The sequence below is a fragment of the Pholcus phalangioides genome, unplaced genomic scaffold (genome assembly GCF_987345545.1).
Source record: "Pholcus phalangioides strain wild (caught in Gottingen) unplaced genomic scaffold, Ppha-v1.0 ptg000029l_1, whole genome shotgun sequence".
Lineage (NCBI taxonomy): Eukaryota > Metazoa > Arthropoda > Arachnida > Araneae > Pholcidae > Pholcus > Pholcus phalangioides.
Window position 1 is genome coordinate 7982046 of NW_028301619.1, and position 24036 is coordinate 8006081.

General features: G+C 36.6%; 1 protein-coding gene across 1 annotated transcript in view; it reads left to right on the forward strand.

Annotated features, from left to right (window-relative positions):
- The window catches only part of ebo (exportin ellipsoid body open), a 295439-nt gene that overhangs the window by 22135 nt on the left and 249268 nt on the right, over positions 1-24036 (forward strand). The window contains exon 3 of the mRNA XM_089252540.1: positions 16878-16990. Within this exon, the coding sequence (XP_089108666.1) occupies positions 16878-16990 (113 nt within the window). The remainder of the gene's footprint in view (positions 1-16877; positions 16991-24036) is intronic.

Sequence of the window (24036 nt, forward strand, 5' to 3'; positions counted from 1 at the left end):
TCTGATTCCAACAGCAGGCACAGAGTTGTAATACAGTAGATTCTCAGTAATGCGGCACCCCAAAAGTATCGACAAACATTGACTTGAGTGGATGTCAAGTTAGTGGGGTTTCACTCTAAATTTTTATCTGATCGTTTTTGTTTACGTAATTATATACATTTGAACAATTCTATTAAATAAAATGATAATTCTCTCATTAATTTTAATTTGGGGTTGTTTTATAATAGAATGAAAACATGAAAAAAAAATGTACCTCATGAAAAATAATCAAATATATTTGTTTTTCTTTCGGCAGAGAAAACAATTCTTCTACACTGTATAGTTTATCTCACGATTGTTCGGCTTTTTCCTGATTGTGTAGGAATCGACGTATCACATCTACAGCTTTTAATGCATCATGGTGAGATGGTACAGATACTTCATCTGAACTTGCTATTCTATTTCTTCGGAACATGAAGCACTTGCTCTTTGATTGATTCTAGAATGTCGTCATTGAGTCCTGAAGTTACAAGATCAGAGTTAATGTTCAAAAATTCATCCTCGATAAAATCACCCGTAGCATTATTTATGCTTTCTCCACACATAATTTGAGAGGAATCTTCAGATAAATTATCGTTTTCCAAAGACTGAACAAAAACCAGCATGACAAAAGCAGTTCAGAATCGTGGCACACATGACTGTGATCCACGCAGAATCAATAATTTCAGCAACATCTAAAACAAATTTTTGTGTCCATTCTAACATCCACAAATTCACAAATTTTTTTTGTCTAATTTTCTTTAAAAAGTTTTCATACTTAGGATAATTCCTTGGCCTAGTGGTTCTGAAATTGCTGTTGAATTAGGTGGTAAAAAGCATAATTTGATTGCAGAAGGTTAGTTGTTTTTGGATGAGCAATCTCTCATACAAAATAAATAAAACTTTTCTCTTCTCACTTGAAAATTGTTTATCTAACTTCCACAACCATTGTTTGAAAATCTCTGGTGTCATCCATGTCTTTTTATTGCTATTATAGTCTACAGGAAGAGTTTTAACATTTTTAAAGCACTGCAGATTTTTGATTTTCCGCAGAACCGTCTGAGTTTGCAGCTAAAAGAACTGTCAAACAACCTTTGTGTTTTTTATTTCCATTTCTATTTCTTCACATTTTTCGCCTTTGAAGGCAAGCATTTGGTTAGGCTAAAAAAATAAACCTGTCTCACATCACAATTAAACACATCTGCATTTTTATACCCTTCTGTCATTGGTTTGAGAATATCATTATTCCAATTTTCAGCAGTTTCTTGAGATGCAGATAAGCTCTTTCCACAAACTTTCCTGAAAACAATGCCATGGTGCTCTTTGAATTGGGTCAACCATCCACTGCTCACAGTAAAATCACCTTGATTGAGACTTTTTGCAAAATATTTTTCTCTTTAATTATTGTTCCTGATAAGTGGATTTGAACCACAAACGAGTTGCTGCTTCAACCTCATTGCAGTCTGATTTTCTTATGCGTTTTCTGCTTGGTTCATAAGAAGATTTAAATGCTGACAAAATTTTTTCCTTGTTTTTGGCAAATGTTGAAATAGTGTTCCGTGCTACTCAATATGCTTTGGAAATTTCACTCTGAGTTTTACCCAATTCTAGTTTTTTTCAAAATTTCAACTTTTTATTTTAAAGTATGAAGTTTGCGTGGAGCCATTGTATTCACAGCTGTCGGTACTCATGATGAAAACCAAATGACATATTCAGCATCTAACCAGGCTTCAACTCTTTTGCTTTTACTCCTTTTCCAAGAAATCATAAAACTGAGTTCCACTGAAAACATTCTTCGCAACAGACAATATCAAAACTTGCAATAGATAAGATTTTCATCCCTATAGGATGTTGATGATATCCACACTTTTTTTTTTTACCATGAAAAGAAAAAGACTTTTTTTGGAAACGCCACTAAAATGATAAGCTGGCCAACCAGTTTCAAACATTGATTCTTCAAATGCACATGCATCCTGCTCCCAATGCAAAAAATGACCCATCATAGAGAACAAAGAAACAAAGGATTGCCCAAATACCCATGAACAATGTCAAAAAATTCTTAAAATACAGGGCCAATTGTAAAAACCAGTCATAATAAAGGGACGAAAATCGTAGTCTACTTAAGCAGAGGTAAGCCAAACGTGTCTAGTTAGAGAGTTTTCCCTACATTGAAATTAATATTGTGTCAATCAAGGGAATAATAGTATCAAGCTATATCCGATTAGTCGAGTTATCAAGATTCCACTGTATAAGCAAAATATTTACGTATTACCTTCGTTGTTTGTGGTTTCAACCGCAACCTATCTGATATATTCTTTGCCAGATCTCATGAAAATCATGACCAGATAGCATCATTTTGATATGTTATTTAGTGTGTTGGCATCACACCTAATGTTATGTAAATTATGTCACTATCGCTACATGGGTGTGACGTCACATGGTGTGTGCAGGTTATACAGGCTGTCCCAAATTGTTTGCATAGCAGATATCTCTGTAACCGTTAACTTTACAAACATACTTTCAATTACGAAAAGTTTTTAAATGATGTGGGGCCATTCAAGTATTACGTAAGCAGATTTCAGCCATTTTTGACCCCCTCCCCCTTGTCAGCAAAACACAGCGCTCCCCCCCCCCCCTATCAGCAAAATTTCTTTGGCAGCTTAGAATATTTCATATCTTCAAAAGGGGGTGGTTGATGATGTAAGAAACCTTTAAACCCCCCCTTGTCAGCAAAAGTCAGCAAATCCGAACCCCCCCCCCCCGATGCTGACGTAATACTTGAATGACCCCTGTGCAGTTACTTAAAATCTGAAAATTTATTATTTTAGGGGTCATACATGTAAGAAAATGAAGGAATTAACTTTTTGTACAGTCCCCGCATGCTCAAAAACCCAATTAGGAAGTTGTTGCCCTGTCTTTCCTGATGCTAAGGGGGGGAAATTCCTCATTTCTAAGTGCAATAATCACTGAGATATTCAAATTCAAAAAACAGGAAAGTTGGAAAGAAACAGTGTTAAATACAATTACAACAGTTTTTCCACATTTAACGCTGGTTTTCCCATCTTTCCCGTTTTTTGAATTTCAATATCTCAGTGAATATTGCACTTAGAAACGTAGTAATTTAATTTTTTTTTCAATTATCATCAAGAGAGACATGGCAACAACTTTATAATTGGATTTTTGAGCACACAGGGACTGTATAAAAATTAATTCCCTCATTCTCTTATGTGTACAACAACTAAAATAAATTTTCAGATTTTAAGTAACTGTACATCATTAATTATCATGTATTACTACCTTCGGGGAAAAAAAAATCATGTTTTCTGCCATTATTTAAAAAACTTTTATCTGCTTTTTTGCATTTTTCCTGAAGAAATACATAATTTTGAGATACCGTGATGTGTGCAAATATATGGAGTACTAAAATTATATTCTTAGTTGCATGCATATTAAAGTATAATATGCTCATTTGTTATACATTTTCTTGCCATAAAGCAGGGCTTGACAAATCCTAGGTGCCAGGTTGCCATGGTGATTAGAAAATCTGCATTGGTACCTAAAATTTTCTTTATGTAATTATTCATTTGAAGTCCATGAATGAAGCAAAATTTTCTGATTTTATAGCAATGTGCCTTTTTAGCATAGGAAGGGGATATATATATACAGTCAAACCTCGTTAATGAGTCACTCTTGGGAGATCAAGGGACTTCCAAAAAGTGATCCGGTAAGCAGAGTGACTTGTTAACCAGGTGACGCACTAACGAGGTTTGACTGTACTTTATATGGGTCATTCCATAAAAGTGTATAAACTGTTTCTGAGACTAATTTTTTTTTACAAAATTTCAGAGCGCTCTGGTAGTAATTTCAATTTTTTCTCGTTCTCCATTTAATTCTCAGTCATACGGCATTTCTCAATTTGTTTCAGATGGTATCTATTTATTTTTAATTATTGTTTATAGCAAAACCTAAAATCTGGCTGTCCCAGCTTGAAAAAGTTAAACACTTGGTGCAAATCAAGGAACTTGAAAAAAACCAGGGTTGGTAAAAAACCAAAAAACTGGGTTTTTTTGGTTTAAACCAGTTTTTTTGTTTTAAATAGTATTAACATTAAAAACAATAAAATTTCTGAAAAATCATTCAAACTTCCAATAATTAACTAAAATAAAATGTTTATTAATGAAACACTATTCCCATGCTAATTAATCAATAAATATTTATTACATTTTAACAAAAACCAACTTTTGCAATTTAATTATTTTTTGCTTAACTGAAAGGATTACTGTGTGTTTGAAAATTCTTTCAATGTTATTATTAATCATATAGTATATAAAGGTTTTTCTCCAGTTACTTTCAGCATACTTAATTAGGAAGCTATTTTGCAAAAAGCAATAAAAATTAGGTGAATATAATGTATTTAATGAAGCATAAATAATGCAGATTAATTAGCAATGGTTTACGATATACGGGGTGGTTATAACTAAGGTTCTGATTTCAAAACACTGTAAAAAAAGAACGATTGTCAGAATGACTTGAAAATTGACATGAATATTCCTGAAAAAATTCAATTTTATTTGATAAAGGGGAAAAAGATAATTAAAAATGTAAAATTAATGACATCATCCAACATGCGGGAAATTTGCCCGCAGAATGGAAACAATAGACAGTCATGGCAGAATAAAAACTATAATAAAAATTAGGTGAATATAATGTATTTAATGAAGCATAAATAATGCAGATTAATTAGCGATGATTTACTATATACAGGGTGATTATAACTAAGGTTTGGATTTCAAAACACTGTAAAAACAGAATGATTGTCAGAATGACTTGAAAATTGACATGAATGTTCCTGAAAAAATGGAATTTTATTTGGTAAAGGGGAAAAAGATAATTAAAAATGTAAAATTAACGACATCATCCACCACTTGGGAAATTTGCTTGCAGAATGGAAACGATAGCCAGTCATGGCAAAATGATAACTTAATTATAGCATTTCACGATTTCATAATTCATGGAAACATCACAAAAAACAAAGTAATTGAACAAATAACTACAACTTACTTAAGAAATGTTAAATATGTTGTCCACCGCGTGTTCTTACTATGAGGTTGAAAGCACAAAAATTCTTGTTCAACAGCGAAATCGGAGTATGCCACGGTCATAATGTGGATGTTCTTGCAATTCAGCTTTATTAAACCACTTAATCTGACCACTGTTTATAACATTTTGAGGTCCCCCACAGCCAGGAGTTGCAAAGGTTGAGGTGCATCCTGTCAAAATGGGTCTTCTGCAGCTGCTTTGCTGGTATTGCAATGTGCATCTTGATAGAAGTTCTATCACACACTGATGCTGTGGAAGTGCCGAAATGATGTGGTTGCACAAAATAGATTATACTGTGGGCCAAGTACAGCATCGTCTACTTGCACATTTTGCACTTTTTTTTTTGCGAAAGAAACTTCCATTGCTTCAGGAGTATCCATGCAAATTTTCAAGTCATTCTGATCAGTACTTATTGTATAGTTTTGGAATCAAAACTTAAATTATAATCACCCAGTATATAGCTGATTATTTTTCAAAAATCTGTTAATACTATACAGTAGAACCTTGATTAACTGGGCTTAACAGTGTGTGTGTGTGTGTGAAAGTATAAAAAAAACAACTATTGAATATTAAGACTGGGAGATATACAGTAGGAGATGTGCTACTTCTTATGGGAAAGAAAATGAAAATGTATGTGAGGTAATGTAACCACTAGTACACTAGTCTTTGTCCTTTAAGGACAGTTGGTGTCTTTATTGGATTATAGGACCACCTGCCCCTAGCATGATGGTGTCACTACTGTAGCTGCTTCTTTGTGAAGGGGAAAAGAAACCCTGTGAGATAATACACCACTACATTTAGATGTGTGATGCAATCCTTATTCATGAATTTGCTAAAGATAGAGCATCAGAATGTAGCCAAAGGGTAGAAAATGTTGTAAGAATGAGAAATTTTGGCTTTTGTATATAACTTTAAATAACTAAGATACTTCATATGAAAAATATATATATTCTGGCCACTTTTATGAGACTTTTTGAAAAAAACCACTTATAAAATCTTATGTCATTTAAAGATATACCATCAGAATGTACCCAAGGATATAAAATGTGGTAAAAATGAAACATTTTGGCTAATAATGAACCAATATGATATTTTTCAAGGAAAAAAATTATATTTAGGCAACTTTTATTTGATTTTTTTTGAAAATTAAAAAAACCACTTGGTTAAAACCAAGGTTTAAACCATGGAAAAACAACCCTGAAAAAAACAGAGAATTGTGTTTTTATATATGTGCCATAGATGAATAAAACTGATAAAATTTTGAGAAAAAAATTTTTGCTGAAAAATTATTTTTTTTGTTCGTGTCCCAAAAATTTTTCTCTTTTAAAATGTCCACTCTGTTAAGGTCATTTGGGAAATACAGGGTGATTGTAATTAAAGTTCGTTTTTGAAAAGGCTGTAGAGTACTGGTCAGAATTACCTGATATTTCACTTGAATATACATGAAGCAATAGGATTTTGTTTGGCGACCTGACCTGAATGAAGCCTATTTCGGGGGTACCGTTGCATTTGGGCAACTCTGTCGCACTTAACGAGCGGGCCAATGTGGTGGCCTAAACAGTTTGTGTAAGTGCATGTGTGAATTTAAAGTGTGTGTAGGTGTCTGTGTAGAAAAACTTCCAATCCAGGAATTTCGTCAATGCCGGGAATTTTGGAGTTCACTTGCTGTTGGGTATTATGGGAAAAAAGGCTAAGGTCTAGGTAGCAGCCGCCACAACCTCCGATGTCTGGAACCTGGAATGAAAGCTGAAATGAGAGAAAAATTTTCCATGTCCATCAGCTGTTACGCCATTGGCTCGGATTGGCTGTTTCATTGTTCAGGTCGGTCTGGATACGTGAAAAAAGATGGGAAAGGTTCGAAGGTTCAGGGATGAAAGGAAAAAGAGAAATAGATTTTTAGTTTTTTTGTGGTTTTTCAAGAGATTTTTTGAAGTATTAGTTAAAAAAAAATTTAAAAAGGTTAGTTGAACAAAAATAAAAGAGGACATCACAGAAAAGAGGGAAAGAAGAAGGAAAGAATAAACAATTACACCATCTTCTCTAGTGCCAGGGACTTCTTGAGCAAAGACATTGACTTGTCTATGCTAAGCTGGATTTTTTCGGCAACCTGTTTCGGCTATGACCTTCCCTTTGCATCAGCTTAACCATGGTAGCTTAAAAGAAGATAGCTAGCTTCTCGATCGTATCTGATTGGCTCTCATCCGCACTGGTATCCGGGGAGAAAGATATTGCCGTAGGCTTCTTGTTCTCCGTTGGGGCTGGTATCCACTTTTCCGTTGCTGCTTCATTCTGGGTTCCCTGAGTGGGCTTTGCATTCTTGACTTTTCGATCCTGTTTGCTTTTCCTATTGTATGGAGAAAAGATAGTTTTTGTAGTTCGCAATATGGAACTGCAAACAGTTCACGCACTGGGGTCTGTCCACCCCGCATACTTTCGGACAGGTCTTGGTGGCGTGTGAACGGATGCACTTGACGCATCTTTCGGTTGCCATACAGGTCGACGAGTGATGGCCCCAGGATTAGCAGCGATAGCATATCGTGTGCTTTGATGCTCCGCGGGCTCGATACTTTTCCACTTTAACGCGGAGGAGGTCCAGCGTTGTCAGCTCCAGTATTTTTGCCGATTCCGGGATGGATGGCATGTCCATTTTCCATAGTGGCAGCTTGACACCATCTCGTCGTTGACTCAGGTGCCGGGCTTTGGGCACCTGGTAACCACCTTCCTGTAAGGATAAGAGAACATCGTTTGAGGATTCAGGATCTAGTCCTCTGGCTAGATAGCTCTCAGGTTTTTCAGAGTCCAGAAGAAATGAGCGAAATGTGAATTTCTGCTTATTGCAGTGCCTGGTGATCCTTGCCTTGAATTCATGAGAGCATATTTTGCCTAAGTCCTGCGACAAGGTCCTCCATTTTCCCTCGGAGGAGATGAATATCGGAGGGATTTTCGACCGCCTGGGTTTGGCATCTTTCTTGGAGATGGGTCCTATTGGACCGTTGCTTCCACAGGTCGGAGTCACCCTCCCTTTAGGTGGGCTGCTCCATGCATCTGGGCTGACGTCATTGGCTCTCTCTCGTCGGGGGGAGTGATCTTCTGTGGTCTTGTCAGAGGGTTCCTCGATCATGGTGAAATTTCCCGAAAGCGGGGAATGGCACCGGTGCAAAGAGGGGCCAGCTGGAAGCAGCTTTCGATTAGCATTTCTTTGAGCTTACTTCTCCTCTTGGGGTCTGTGGCGGCTAGGCGTTCCCAAAAATATAGGAAGGTTTCCCTAAAAAGAGAACCATCCCTACAGGCCCGCTGGGGCTCCAGAACGTGATCCTGCTGGAGCCTGCCTTTGAGTATGAACGAGGAGACTTCCTCGTTCATCCCCGTGACCTCCTCGAATACGCATCTCTCCGTGACCCCCTCCCCCCATCATCGGCACACTCCTCAAGCTTCCTTCCCAGCATTGCCCATTTCTCGGTACGGGCAGGAATCACCACTGAATGAAGGCAGCACTTCAAGACACCACAGCCAGGCACACACATTCCTGGAAAGCAAGCGAAATGGCTCGCCTGAGAAACTCAGACATTCACAAAAGACAGAGCATCAATGACACGTCTGCTCTCCACAGCTGCACGAGACAGAATCAAAAATTTCCAATGTGTTCCATTGTCTGGCAAAAGAAAAAAATAGTTCAAAAATTGACAGATGGTGATCCAGCAACAGGAGAACAGCCAATCAGGTAACTCCACATCTCTTGGCCAATCAGATTCTCCCAGCATAAGAACTGTTTTCAATTCGCTGCCAGTCATAGGATCAACTCACCAATTGAAAAACAATAGTGTATGTCAAGCCACTCATGTACGTAAATACAACCTGAAACTCCAGAAAACTTGACTTTTGATCCAGTTTTATAAATTCTCCTGATAATGCCAACCACTAGTGTTGGGGAAACGTTGGGAACTAACTCAAATGGGTGACGTCTTCAAACCTGAAGAAACAATTTTCATCAAATGATGGCTGCAAAAACCTGATTAAGTAAATAAAATATTAATGTAAAATAAAAGTGAAAAATATTTATGAAATATCAAGCTTTTCAAGTCATTGGCTATAATTTGAGATCAATTTTATTTTGGCAATTCAACTTTGAATTTTTCATTTCAAAAATGTGGAATTTACACTTTTTTTGGGAATGACTTATATACAGTATATCTGTAAAAGTTGAAAAAAAAAACGTATTTAGGACTATTTCCCTTGAGTAAAAAAAGTTATGCTTTTCTCCTAAGCAATTTGGCTAGCATGTAAATATTTTTTTGATTTGTCAAGTTTTTTCATATATAAAGATAGCCTCATATTGTTATCATATGCTAGTGGATTAAAAGAGAAAAGTACACACCCTATAAATTCTAATCAAAGTATTAATTTATAAGTAGCAAAGAGGGGAAATTTTATGAATTTATCGCCTGCTGACTATTAGAATTTTGCTGCCATCTGTTTCAATTTGATGTTTTGACCATAAAATTACACCACCCTTCACTATAACATATCTGATAAATAGACATTTTAAAAATAATTGTTCCAGCTCTTAGTGATAATAAAAAGTGGGAAAAAATCAAAATATTGATTGCATCATTTATCATAATTAAAATTACTTTGTGAAAAAAATCAAGCGACACCCATATTAACCAATAATAGTTTATAGTATATAAATAGTAAGTAAGCAATAGCCTTTCTATCTGTATACTAAAAGTAATATACAGTGAAACCTTTTGATATAGCAATACTCAGTGGACCAAGAAAAAATGTTGTAGTGGAATTTATCATTTATTTATACATACAATATTGTTGGCCCTTGGGCCTATACAAGAGGACGCAATTGAAAATGACAAAGATATTGTTTGATATTGGACAAGAAACTAGTGGCGTGAGGAAAGAAGCTGTATTTAAAGCAGTCAGTGGAAGCAAAAATAGGTTTTAATTTAAGGGAATGGTCGAGTCTTCTAAAGATGTAGTATGGTTTGGCTAAGATACCAGAAGTATCTATGTTGAATTGACCGTAGAAAATTTTGTATAACAATGTTAATCGAGAAATGAGATGAAGAGTAGAGAGGGAGGAGATGAAGTTCGTTTTTAAGTTTGAACACGGAAACGAAAGATGATCAGCAGTCGTTAACAAATTGGGCAGATTTATTTTGGATTGATTCAAGTTTGTCTGTATTACTGGACGTGTCGGGGTCCCAAATTTCAGCTTCGGAGGAAGAAAGGTTTAAGACACTTCTGGTAAATGTAGTAGTGTTTGTTACAACGTAGGTCAGCTGAAATTATGACACAGGGGTATTTGATATGAGAATCTTGGGATAACGTTAAATTATTGATAGAGTAGGAGTATTCAAGAGAAAGTAATTTATAGGTAACTTTCATGTGAACCGTTTTTGAGATATTGATTGGCATTTGCCATAAGGAACACCAGTCAGTGATGGAAGCCAGGTTATGTTGAAGTTCTTGATCAGATTGATGGTGAATAATAAAGTAAATTGCAGTCATCAGCAAATAATCTAGTGGTGCAGTTGAGGGATTGTGGAAGGTCATTGATGTAAATTAGGAAAAGTAACGGGGAGAGGACCAATCCTTGAGGGGTCCCAGACTTTCCGTGGGCGGATGGAGAGTTATGATTATTAAAATGGACAAACTGTTTACAATGTTTTAGGAAAGCCTCCACCCATTTAAATAATTGTACGTTAAGGCCAAGGCATGAGAGTTTGAGGAGAAGTTTATCATGGGGAACTTTATCAAAGGCTTTAGAGAAATCTAGGAAAACGATATCAGTTTGTAGGTTTTTATCAATGACTCCCGAGAGGTCGTGGATGAAGAGGGCCAGTTGGGCGGTAGTAGAGAGAGATTGTCTAAAGCCGTGTTGGTTGGGGAAAAAAAGCTGGAGTCCAAGTGGATACAGATTTCTTTTGCTACAATATGTTCGAAGATTTTACAGCAGGAGGAGGTGATTGCTATTAGCCTGAAATTAAGGGGATTGGAAAGCGTGCCCGATTTGTGAATAGAAATAATTTTATTGATTTTCCAGTCGTTCGGAAGGATAGCAGTATTTAGTGAAACATTGAACAGGATTAAAAGATAGTCGGAGACTTCATCAGCGCAGAATTTAAAAATAGAATTTGGGATGTCGTCGGGGCCAACAGAATAGGGTTTCAGTTTTTTCAATAGTTTTAGGATACCTTGTTTGGAGAAGGATATTGGGGATGAATTGTGGATAGAATAAAAAAAAAAGAGTATTGGGGAGGAGAGGGATCTATATTGAGAAAACCGAGCAGAACACTAAATTGAATTCGGTAGCCATCTCTGAAGATGATGTATATTTATTTGAACTTCTGAGAGAAGTGGGGCCAATAGATTTAGGTCTAAGGTAAACTCCAGAATTTTGTTGAATTAGTTTTTAAATAATGGGGTAGAGAAAGAGAGGTATCTGAACTTATGGGTGGAAATGAGATTTCTGAGGTCTTGGGTGGAGACTGAAATTACAGATTTGAGTGAATTGGATTTGTTGGTTTTATAATTGAAAGCGATACGGCAGATTTTCCTCTTTAGATGAATAATGTCTCTGGTGATCCACGGATTAAAGAAATACTTAGAAGAAACTTTTTTAATTGGGACTGTATCTATAAGCATTTGTCTATAATAAATTTAAAAGAGGTCCAGAGGGTGTGGATATTGTTAGAAGAGGATATGGATAGGAAATCATTGAAGTGAGAGCAAAGAATATTTTGCGTAAGTGGATAATTTGCCTTGTTGAAATTGCGTTTAGGGGCGAGTTTGTTTGGAGGGAAAAGTTAATGACTGGGATTTTATGGTTGGAGCAACCTTCAAAGATAGAAGTAGAAAGGATTGAAATTCGATTGGAGGTAGCGATGAGATCTAAAGTAGAGCTGGAGTAAAGGGTGGTTCTTGTGGGTTCTAAAATGGATTGGACCAAGTTAAATTTAAGGAAGATATCTAAAACTTTGTTATTAATTCTGTGATTGCCAGACAAGGATTCCATATTTTTCCAGTCAATGCCAGGAAGATTCCAGTCTCAGAAGATAATAATATAATGTGTATTGGAAAATTTTTCAAGAATAATTTCCAGTTCAAAAAGGTGGAAGTCAGCAGAGGGAGGGAAATAGACGGAAAAGATGGTAAGTGGGGGACAGTTGGGTTGAAGCCATTCGGCTCCAACAATTTCGAGGTCGGAATCTAATGGAATTTCAGTTAAAGGGATAGAATTGTTGAAAATAAGATCCCCCCCCCCCCGAGAGTTTGTCTTTTCGAAAAGCATTGTAATCAGGTGGTAAAATTTCAGAATTAGAGATTGTATTATTTAGCCATTATTCTGTAACTCCTAGAAAATGGGATTATGGATGAGTAAGAATGATTCTAGAGAATCTGTTTTATTTTTCAGGCTGCGAGTGTTAATAGTTCCCAATTGAAAGATGTTTTTTCAATTTGGAGGTTGTGTATACGGAGGGGTTGCTCAGGGGGAGTAGCCTATAGGGGGGGCATCAAAGGGATATGGGAGGAGAGGGAGAGCAAGGAAGGGTTCGAAGGAGCGTGAGTGGGGAAGATTGGGCAAATGTCATTAATATTGGGATCCCATACATATTTAGTGTTATTGATGAGTACAAAATTGTGAATAAGTTTTTTTTTAATGCCTTCGTCACAGAATTTTTGACTGGCTTTCCAAATTTGACCACGAAGTGTGCGTGTATTGAAGGAGAAATCTTCTGAGATAGATATGTTGCTGTTTTTGAGTTTGGAGGCATTTTTTAAACTCTCACTTTTGAGTTTAAATTTGTTGAATTTTATTATGGAAAGTCTGCATCCGTGGGTCCTTTTGGAACCTATTCTATGACAGCGGTCAATCTCACTAGGTAAAATATTTATGTCTAGGTGATTAGAACAGCATTGAATGATTTTGGATTCGAGGGTGGAGGAGGACTCGCATAGGCAGAGATAGACTTGGAAGGTTGGGGGGGGCACGGTCCTTATTGCTGGGGGCACGATGATGTCAATTCATATATACATATATACATTAGATCAGTCGACTCCACCTTTGACGATGGACAATATCCCCCCCCCCCCCCCCGTATCTCTGCCCATGAGGACTCTTAGTCAGATTCTTCAGGAATGTTTCGGAAAATCAAGTTATCCTGGCAGGAACGATCCACAAGATCGATAACTTTATTGATAAGGGAAGATTGGAGTTCAGAGAGATTTGAGGAGAGGTCATAGACTTGGTTTTGAAGTTCCTCTACAGGAGAAAGTTTCTCCTCAACTGCACTAAGACGCTGGGATAGATCACGTAGCTGATGACTGAATGAGTCTTGTTTTTTGGGTGAGGAGGGTAAGTTTGTCAAGAATGGCTACTTGGGTGTCTTGAATGTTACGGAGAATGGATGAATCATCCGAAGAAGTCTGATTCAGATGAAAGATTTGATCTATTTTGAGAGCGTGTTCGGGAGTTGCTGACCCTAGGACCAGGGTTGGATTCAATATCTCACGCCAGTAATAGCGAGTGAGCCAAGAGGGTAAAAATGAAGAGGTGCTGGATGGAACAAATTCGAATGGCTGTTACAAGTACCGGAGCAAAAAAAGTTTTTCTTTAAAACACATATATATTAAATAATGTTATTCCCGCATGTACCGATTCGTTGGGGGTTCCGCGGGCTGGGGGTGTGTGGACGGGGTGCATGTGTGGTGTAGCAGTAGTAGGTAGGGCCTCCAAAAAATTCCTCTGGGATCCATGATGTTCTTAAGTCAGCCACCTCGTTGGGCAATTTGCCTGTTGTGGCGTTGTATTTGTATAAGAAATTGATGGTGGAGCAATAAATATTAACACTGTACATTAAAATTTTGAACGTTGGATGCAGGATCAACACAAAGAATATTAAATTGATATAAATTAAATAGCAGTTTAGTATGAAAATGTGAAGGGGATTCACATTTTCAGAATTTTTTTATCTAACCTGTGGAAATAAACTTGAATATAACATTGTTTTTAACAAAATGTTGATCCCGCATCATGAAAGTCCATGGATGGCGGCAGTTAAATACAAGCAGTGAAACGCCCAATTCAATAAGGAAATCCGGGTGGCACCAGCAGATGCGAGATGAGACCACTTTTCGAGAGGGGTGGTTCGGTGACTACGTTCCGAGTCGAATGGTGACGTCATATGAGGCTTGTATTGGGAGGAGATGGCGGAGAAAAATCCAGAGACGGCACGATGAGTATTTTTTCCTCCCAGAAGTGAACAGTAGAGTAGCGTCTATGGTTCTCGCAGGTTTATCACCAGAAAAATCTAGAAATAAACTTGAATATAACATTGTTTTTAACAAAATGTCGATCCCTCATCAACATTATATCTAGCATTATATCTAGTATTGTTGTAGCAAGATTTTTCATTTTACAATAATCTTATATAACGATCTCTGCATCAATATTACTATCTGGTCCTGATTCATAGTGTTAATATACTCTATTTCTAATGATAACTCCCTTATAACGATATGTTTTTCTGGTCTCTTTGATTATCATTATATAGCCTTTTTGCTGTAGTATGTTTATGTAATATACGATATAAGTTATAAATTGTACAAAATGCACGTTATTAAAATATATGTATACAAAGAAAGGCAAGGAAAAAAAATGAGTTATATCAACCTAATTCAAAGTGCGTTGCAAGACCCAAGCATTGGTCGTGTTACAACAGTTTCTGTTTCAACCATTCTTATTTTTCTTTATAAAATCTTGATTTTATTTGAATCTTTTTATGATAATTATTTAAACAACTATTAGTCATTAGTTAGCAAAAGAACTGTTACTTATTAATGATCAATGTTAAGAGGCTAGTTGTATGTACAAGGTTCTTTAAATCGATTTTACCATGGTATTTACCAGTGAAAACCAAATCCTGATCCAGAGTGGTGCGATCGCCCCTTTCAAGTGCCGAGTAACATAAGAAAAATTGGTCTGGTCTGTGAAATATGGGACAATTAAACAAATCTACACAAAATAGATTGCCCCTCCAGACACATCGCCTTGAATCCGCGGCTGTCTGACAAGCGATGCCAATCGGAGTGTGAAAATAAGAGCTTCCAAAAATCTCCTTGCAGTGTACTTCATGTAAATGGTGTGCTGGCTGCTGGAATCAAAAAATCTTCTTGCACTATATTTGTACTCTCACATGATGTCAGTTCTCGCAAGCAATGTTCCCTCTAATTTTTTATTCATTTTTCATTTTAGTGAGCTCTGATTTTTTTTCTGTTTGCAGTATAAAAAATAATGCAGTCTGTAAAAAAATTGGCTCATTTGTATGCATTCTATTTGGATGACATTTTCTTCTGACGCTGATCACTGTTTGGCATGATGATCAGTCTAGTACTAGCATGGGCTCCATGTAGAACAAGATGCTCAATCACTCACACGTTGCTCTGTTTAACATTGTTCTAGGCTCCACTATTGCTACATGTCCTAGAGCTTTGCAACCCAATGGAACCAGTGTGAACCCGAAGGTGTTCAGTTTTTCATGCACAGGATGCATTTCCAACGAGCGTGCCTGTGGAGCTTGTTTCAAAAAGTTTTGCCATAGGAGCTCTGATACGACGAAAACATTGGTGGGGAGGTCTAGGCAGGACGTAACTCGGCTGGGGCAACCGGGGCTTCAAACTAAATGGGGAGCCTTACAAAAAATGTACACTTATTTCTCATAATCTTTCGTATCCCTTTCAAGAAGGGCTCCAAGGAAAAGTCTGCCTCGAGAAGGCATGCTATAGTCTTGGTTTAGGGTTGCCTGAAAACCAAAAGAGTTTAAAGAATGTCTATTTTCATAGTATGGAGGATGGTGTATGCAAAACTACACCATACCTAGTCATAGTTTTGCAAACACAAAAATTAACATTCAGAGCAGCTCTAATATAATGTTTTTATAATTAATGCAGACCTGCCAACTCCCCAGATTTAGGAAGGAGACTACAGATTTTTGGTTCTTCCTCCTGCTGTCCGGATTTGTTAAAATTTCTCCGGATTTTGGCGGAAAATTAGATTTCTGCGATCTTTCACATTGTCGTGATGTCAATCACAACTGTCGTTGTTTGGTAAAACACCCATAAAAGGCAGCTGTGGTCATTTCCGTCGAGCAACCATAAAAAAAGTCATGATCGCATTTAAGCAACTGGCAAAGACGTGACCTTGTTCAGTTCCATGTTTATCTGCAATCATTTATCAGGAGGATGACCTTGGTTGCCGAAATTCTCGTATAATCATTATTATATTCCATTAACAGCCCTGCGGTAAACACAATAAGTTTTTTCGTCAACAGCTTTGTATTTTGAGGTTTTTAATTGTTTCTTCTGATTAATATGTCGTCAGAAAGAAAATATAAAACTGCTTTTATACATAAGAATTCATATACCCAAGATTATCAGTCACTGATAGCATACACGTAAGGAAGCACATATGCTTTTTGAACAGTGTGTAGATGTGATTTCTCTATTCTTCATGGAAAGACTGACATTGAATTATATTCTGCTCAGGGACATGTAGAACCTGCCTGGGTTTATGAGCACACAGGGATGGGTGATACCCCCCTCTCAAGAGAATCTCCAGATTTCTGGATTCCAAAAGTTGGCATGTCTGTTAATATTAAAAAAATGTTTGAGTAGAAAGCAATAGTTTGTGAAATTAACCATTTTAAAATTTACTAGTAGAATTAACTTTCATTTTCTTTATCCAGAGGAATACTTGTTCAAATTTAGTAGCAATGAAAATGTGTGGTTTCATTGTCTTGAATACTTGGACTCTACAAATAATGACTGCGTTATGATGTACTGCTTGAACATATTGGAGGTGAGTACCAACTAATTATTCCCCCCTCCCCACATGCTTTCAACTGATCTATACAGCTTTAATCATGGGGAAAAGGCAAATTCAAAATTTAAATAATTAACTCACAATATGAAATTAGAAAATCTGCTGGTATTTTTTTTTTTTATCTGAAAGTTTTTGAACTTCCTTCCCCAGATCTATCTGCTTTTTCTTTTTTTTTTGTTTTTGTTTCCTTGCTTGCTTAATTTTTTTCCCAATAGTGTATGATATATTCTACAGTTATTTCAGTTTAAATGGGACAAGACAGCCCCGTCGTATTTTTCTTCCCCCAGATAACAAGCCACTATAGCAACCCCCCAGTCCATTAATGAGTAACTACCATAATAAATATTCTTTTTTTTCTGTGAATGAATTTTGCCAAATGGATCCATTCTTAATCTTGGGCGGGGGGGGGGGGGGGTTGCTGGGAAAAAGGAACAAATTTAACATTTTCTACCTGATGGTGGACAATTGTATTGTCCATTAATGGCTCCAGTAAGTGCAATCATTGAAAAGGCGGTTGATAGCTGTCAGTATTTTGTGGTGTTCACCATACACCCCCATTCCCAAAACATCATTTCTACCAATTTAAAAAAATAAACTCGTATTAGAAATGTGGAAGTACTAAAAACTGTTTTTTCATGCGTAAAACCAGTTGAAGCCATGCTGTCAATCAATGTTATGCTTCTTAAAGCATAAAACATAAACATAAAGCTTATGGCTTAAAACAAGAGAAAAAATTTCAGTTTCTTTAAATTATATAACAATTTCTATCCATAGTTATTCAAGATTGAAAGTGCAGTGTTCCACATGAGTCTTTTTTTCTTTTTTTTATTGTTTTTATTTCCTTTATTTTTTTAAGTAACACTAACTTTTTAAGTAAAACTTACTGTTTTTTAGATAATTAAAATTTTCAGTAATTTAAGGTGGATTGTCTCATCCACCTCCAGATTATTGAGACTCCACTGTATAATATTACACATATAGAGTAGTTGTTGTGGAGAGATTTTCAAAAATCCAGTTAAAATTATTTCACGAAAGCTGAACTCAGCTAAGTTTTGGCAAAAAGAGTAAACTACTGAGGTATTAGAGGCATATTGACTGCTTATATGATTAGCACTTGAAGACTTGGAGCAACATAGAGGCTAATATTATTGTACGAGATTGAATATTCACATTCAATACTGTAATGTTGAGGAAAATAAATGATTTGAAAGAAAATAAAGTTTGGATCGATTAAAAGTAAAACCTTAAGATTATGTCTGTCTTGCATCAAAGTAATTGGGCAACTGGAGAATTTTTTCAGTTGTCTCAATCATAACTTCACTTAATTAATATTCACTTAATTACTATGCCCCGATTTTCACAAAAGAGAAGAGAATAGAACTTCAGAATGCAGTTAGGGACTTTTTTCAAAGTTATACTATGACTTTCTAGAAAACTAACATAGTGGGCAAGCATTATTACCATTTCAGGGAGTGGGGGAGGGGTACTGCTTATCTCAGGTTCTCAAATTTTCCACTTGTGCTGCCTCTTACCCTAATCAATGATTATTTGTGGCTCCCCAGAGCAGTTTAATAAAGGATTTCTTTGCAAAAACCTTTGTTGGGCCACCACTGCATAGCACCCCAGACAAAGTTTGTCGGCGCACAGTTTAACCATTTCCGGCGCGGTGTCCCCATAGCGAAACCACCTTTTCAAAATTCCATTAAAAAATAACTAATTTTCGCACAGTAATCATTTAAATCTTATTAAATAGCTTAAGATTTAGATTTTCTGTCAGAGATGGCAGCATCATACTGATTTTGTTTTGCAAGTGGCAAGAAAATCTGCCATTTTCTCTATTTTTGTGGTACTTGTTTTAAAATTTAATTCCTAATAAAAAAAATAAAAAAAAATTTCAAAAATTGATGATGGTTTTTTATAGATTTTGCCCTATTTGTTGAAATCAAGCCATTCAATAAACTTAAGAATAGTTTAAAATCAAATTAGGGAAGTTTTAAAAAGGTGGTTCCGTACTGAGGACAACGCACACCTAGAGCAATGCGATACACCAAGTGACGTCAGTGTGAAACCACCTCTCTGAGAGGAAGCGACCTTGTTTTTCTTCATTTTCTCCCCTCTTTCTTGTTTACTAGGAAATGGGTGACATCAGCCATGGTTTTGAAACATCTCAGATGTGTATTTGTGGAGGAGTTTCGGGGGTTAGAAGACACAACATATGCTATTTTTTGTCCAGCACATAACCATTCTTTCATTCTAGTGGTTTTAGAGCAGCTTTTCCTTTTAACGACTACTTTCTATGCTCTCTCTCTATTCCTTTAATTTTTATTTTCTGGAATTTATTTTGCCTTGAGTTTCTTCCCCCCCCCCCCCCCGATTATTGTGCATTTATTACTTTTATTGGTGGTGAAATGCCTATAAAATTCCTTAGTACAGAGGAAGCAATATTATACTAATTTCAAAGCGTCTCTCGGATCCGGAGTCTAATGCATCTGATGATACCCCAGATAAAAAAATAAAACAAAGCTTACTGCATGCATTATGACTAAAATGATGCTGATGTATAACACTGCCAAATGCCTGGATCTTCTCGACAATTTCATATGGTTTGAGAGAAAAACCAAAACCCAGATTTCAAGGAAGTGGGACCATCTCAGGAAATTCTACCAATGTCGGATGCATCGCCAAACTTGATGTTCTTATTCTTTTTTTCAGTGCCACTGATGGAAAATTTAGCATTTCGAACAAATTTATATGCCACTCAAGAAGGAAAATTTACACTGCTATTTCATTGAAAGAGATGTACCAGCTATCAATATGCTTATGTTGGTCATTTTGGCCTACAAAATCGGTGGAAAGGGAATTTTTTAAACAAAATGTTGCTTTTCCTGCATTACACCCTAGAGAAGCTTTCAGTGTTCTAGGTGCTGCACCAAGCTGCGCCATTAGCAATTTCCTGCTACATACCGCGCCATAACATTGATTTCCCGAGAAAATTTGGCGTTTCTGCGCCAATCGGGGTTCTCCGAAATTTCCCTCTTCAACTTTCGCTTTCGATGACGTCATTTGAATCATGTTGTGACGTCAACCTCGGCGTTGCTACTGTAACTTATAGAAAACCTTTGTGTATGTTCCGGTTTTTTTGTAGAATTCATCAAGATAACCGGTTCTGCCAAGGTTTCCTGCATTTGGGTGTGAAAATAGTGCTTCTGTATTTCAGATTCTGAAAACTCGCGTCACCTCCGATTGATTAAAAAATCGAATTTCAAGCTAAAAAAAGTTCGGGTTAGTTAACCTATCAGAGACGATGCGGGTTATCGGAATCTGAAATGCGGACGCACTATGTTTGCACCATCGAGCTGGAGGGAGTATGACGTCAGCGGTCTTCACCTTGGCAGTGCTGAGAACTGCGGCCGTAACATCATTCGTCGGAAGATCACGTGACTCGGTGAAAACACGCACAATCCCCCGTTATTTTCTTATGGCATAAATAGGAGTTTTAAACAATAAATGAAAGAAATAATTTCAGTATCAATGAGATAATTCCAAAATTAATGAAAGAAAATTTCTAGAATTAATGAAATAGATAATTTCAGTTCCAAAATAAATGAAAGTGATAATTGCAGTATTAATGAAAGATAATTCTGGAATAAATGAAATAATTTCAGCATTGATAAAAGCAGGGGTGGGAACTCTGCTCCAATTGCGCCGCACTGCGCCAAAACTAATATCTTGCGCCATCCTGCTCCAATAGCGTATTTTCTTATTTTTCTGCGCCAAATAGCGAATTTTGCTTCAGTATGCCCGGAATTTCGGAAAGGACGAAAAAATATTTTTGCTCCTGCTTGCTACGAAACGATTCTTTCCGAGAAGAGATTGTTTTATTCCACTATGCCTAAACTATTGCCTTAAATTATCGGCCCCTCATCGGGCTTTCCTACGTGAAACCCCGATATTGTCCGTGATCGTCGAACTGAAGATAATTTGCAATGCCTTTCAGCGTCAAAGTGCAAATGCGAGTGTTTCCGTTTAAAAAAAAATCGCCACTGGAAGCAGCAGAAATTACTGTAGTCGATCGTCATTGTGTTAAATCCCGATGTTTCGTGAAAAAAAAATTTCATTCCGGGAGTAAAAAGCGCATGTCCGCCGAATTACGAATGTTAGTTTAGAAACTTTGGCGAATAACGAGCGTTAAATCGTCAATATCGCCAAATAACGAGTGTCAGGTCGCCAATTTCGCCAAATAACGAGTTTCGGATAGCCAATCTCGCCAGATAATGAGTGCTGAATCGCCAAACATCGTGTTGATTCTTCCGAAATTCAATTCCATTTTGCAACAAAATCTTTCCAAGTATAAAAAAATTGAAAACTTATAAAAATGTTTTAGCTCATTTGAAGTGCTGCTGTTCAAGGCAGCAAATAGTGCCCTCAGTAAGCAAAAATCATCTTAAATAGACAGGTGCAAAAAATTTTATGACAGCCGCTCTTTCAAACAAGGTTTCAAAAGCCTAAAACACCAAAAACAAAAATCAAGCTGACGAAAAAATGTTTGATATCAAAAGACAATGCAGTTTTATTTTGAAAAGGGTTGAGGGTTAACGAAAATATTCTTGTTAATTTCACTGTTCTAATTTATAAATATCTGCTCCGAATCCCATATTTTGCTGCTCCAAATCCTGAATTTGCTGCTCCAAAACTGCTCCGAATCCTGAATTTTGCTGCTCCAAATCCTGAATCTTGCTGCTCCAAAGTGGACTTAGTCACTTCCCACCCCTGTAAAAGTGATAATTCCAAAATTAATAAAAGATAATTCCAGAGTTAATAAAAGATCATTTCAACATTGATGAAAGTGATAATTCCAGAGTTAATAAAAGATCATTTCAACATTGATGAAAGTGATAATTCCAGAATTAATGAAAGATAATTCCAGAATTAATGAGAGAGAGAATTGATGAAAGAGAGAATTCAGCATTGATGAAAGAGGGAATTTTAGAATTAATGAAAGAAAAATTCTAGTTTTATGAAATTCCCAGCATTAATTAAAAATTACGCAATTAATGAAAAGTAATTTCAGCATTAATAAGAAATAATTTCAGCATTAATAAGAAATAATTTCAGCAGTAATAAGAAATAATTTCAGCATTAGTGAAAGAAATAATTAATAAACTAAATAATTCCAGAATTATTGAAAGAGAATTCCAGAATTAATGAAAGAGATAATTCAGCATTGATTCAGAAGTAAGGAGTCCAGATCAGACTCATCTCGACTGCATCAAATCCAGGAAGTCTTTTCAGATAAAAGTGTTTTGGTGAAAGCTTTGTTTCTGAAAGAAGCATCAGAACTTTTGAATGGCTTTCTGACATTATTTGGAAAAGAGGAGCCCCTCATACACATTTTGTATGATGAGCTAGGAGCTCTTGTTAGAAAAATTATGGAACGTTTCTTGAAATCTGAACATATTCAGAATGTTAGAATTGCTGAGCTTCAGAATTTAGCTATAGCAGTGAGAACTGCAGGAAAAATTTGGTTGTTGGTGCTGAAATAGAATCCAATCTTGCTGAGCTGGGAGAATGTTCTCAACAAAAAATTTCTATCAGGTGTTAAACGATCAAGCACTTGCTCAAAGTTTTACCTTTTGAGAACACCATGCTGGAAAAAATGAAGTGTTTGCATCCCATTTTTGCGACTGGAAAACTCTTCATTAACATGTATTAAGTATATTGTTTCAAAGCTACCACAAGTTTGTCCTTCAGATACCCCTGTTCTCTTGGATGAATGGATTTCTCTGCAGTGTGAAGATATACATGTGAGTTATCAAAGGTTATAGATAAGTATTGGGGATCTATATTTGATCTGAAAAACTTGGAAGTGCAAAGTTCAAAATTTTGCTTGTGCTTGTCAAAGCCTTATTATGTCTTGCCCACATGAAAATGCAGACTGCGAGAGAGGGGCTTTAGTGTAAACAAACATTTCCTGCAACATAGATCAAATCTTTTGATTGAAAGTATCAAATACAAATACAACGCCACAACAGGCAAATTGCCCAACGAGGTGGCTGACTTAAGAACATCATGGATCCCCGAGCCATTTTTTGGAGGCCCTACCTACTACTGCTACACCCCCCCCCCCCGCGGAACCCAACGAATCGGTACATGCGGGAATGTGCGTGTACATATAGTAAAACCTGACGTGAAGTTTTTTTTGTTTCTCTGTAATGCTTGCTATGTGTAGTGCTGCCATCTGCCACCAGTTTTTCTAACTATGAGTGAAGTGTTATGATTGAATGATTTATCGTTGTAGGACTGTTGCTCTCTGTGGTGAGACTTTTTAACGGGGATATTGGCTCGCATTTGCGCCTTGAAGTTGGGAACCACAGAAAACCAACTTCAGCCTACCACCACTGTCGGGTTCAAACCCGGATCCTCGCATCGCGAGTCCGTCACTATAACCACTCGACCACCACAGCGGCAACTTAAACAAATAAAATCTTATATGCAGGATTCTCAAAATGCTAAAGATATTGATGTCGATGCCATTCTCCTGAAAGCTGTTCACAGCTCGCATCAGAAGTACCAAGACAGACTTCAGCACCAAAAAACTTTTGATAAGAAAGTTCCATGACCAGATGAGAATCAAAGACTAAAAGCAGAAGAAAGGGAGTTGAAAATTCATTTATTATCAAAAGCTATGCTGAACACTGTAGAGAAAATGATAGAATTGGGGATAAAGAGAAAAAACTTTGCAGACATCGAAAGTGGGCAAATTCGTCTGAAAACACAGAAAGAAAAAAATGTGTAGTGTTCTTGAGAAATTGCAGGAAAACAGAGTCATGAGTCAACAAAATGTCATGAGGTTTTTTTTTAATGTATGCTTATTTGTTTGATTTGTAAACTTTTACTTTTTCTTCTTACGCCCAGCTTGGATTATGACTAATTTTTTACTTCCCTACAAGTGGATGCAAGTTTTATCAAACATATAAAACTGATTTTTGATGCCGGAACCCTATAACTGGTTAAAATGTTCA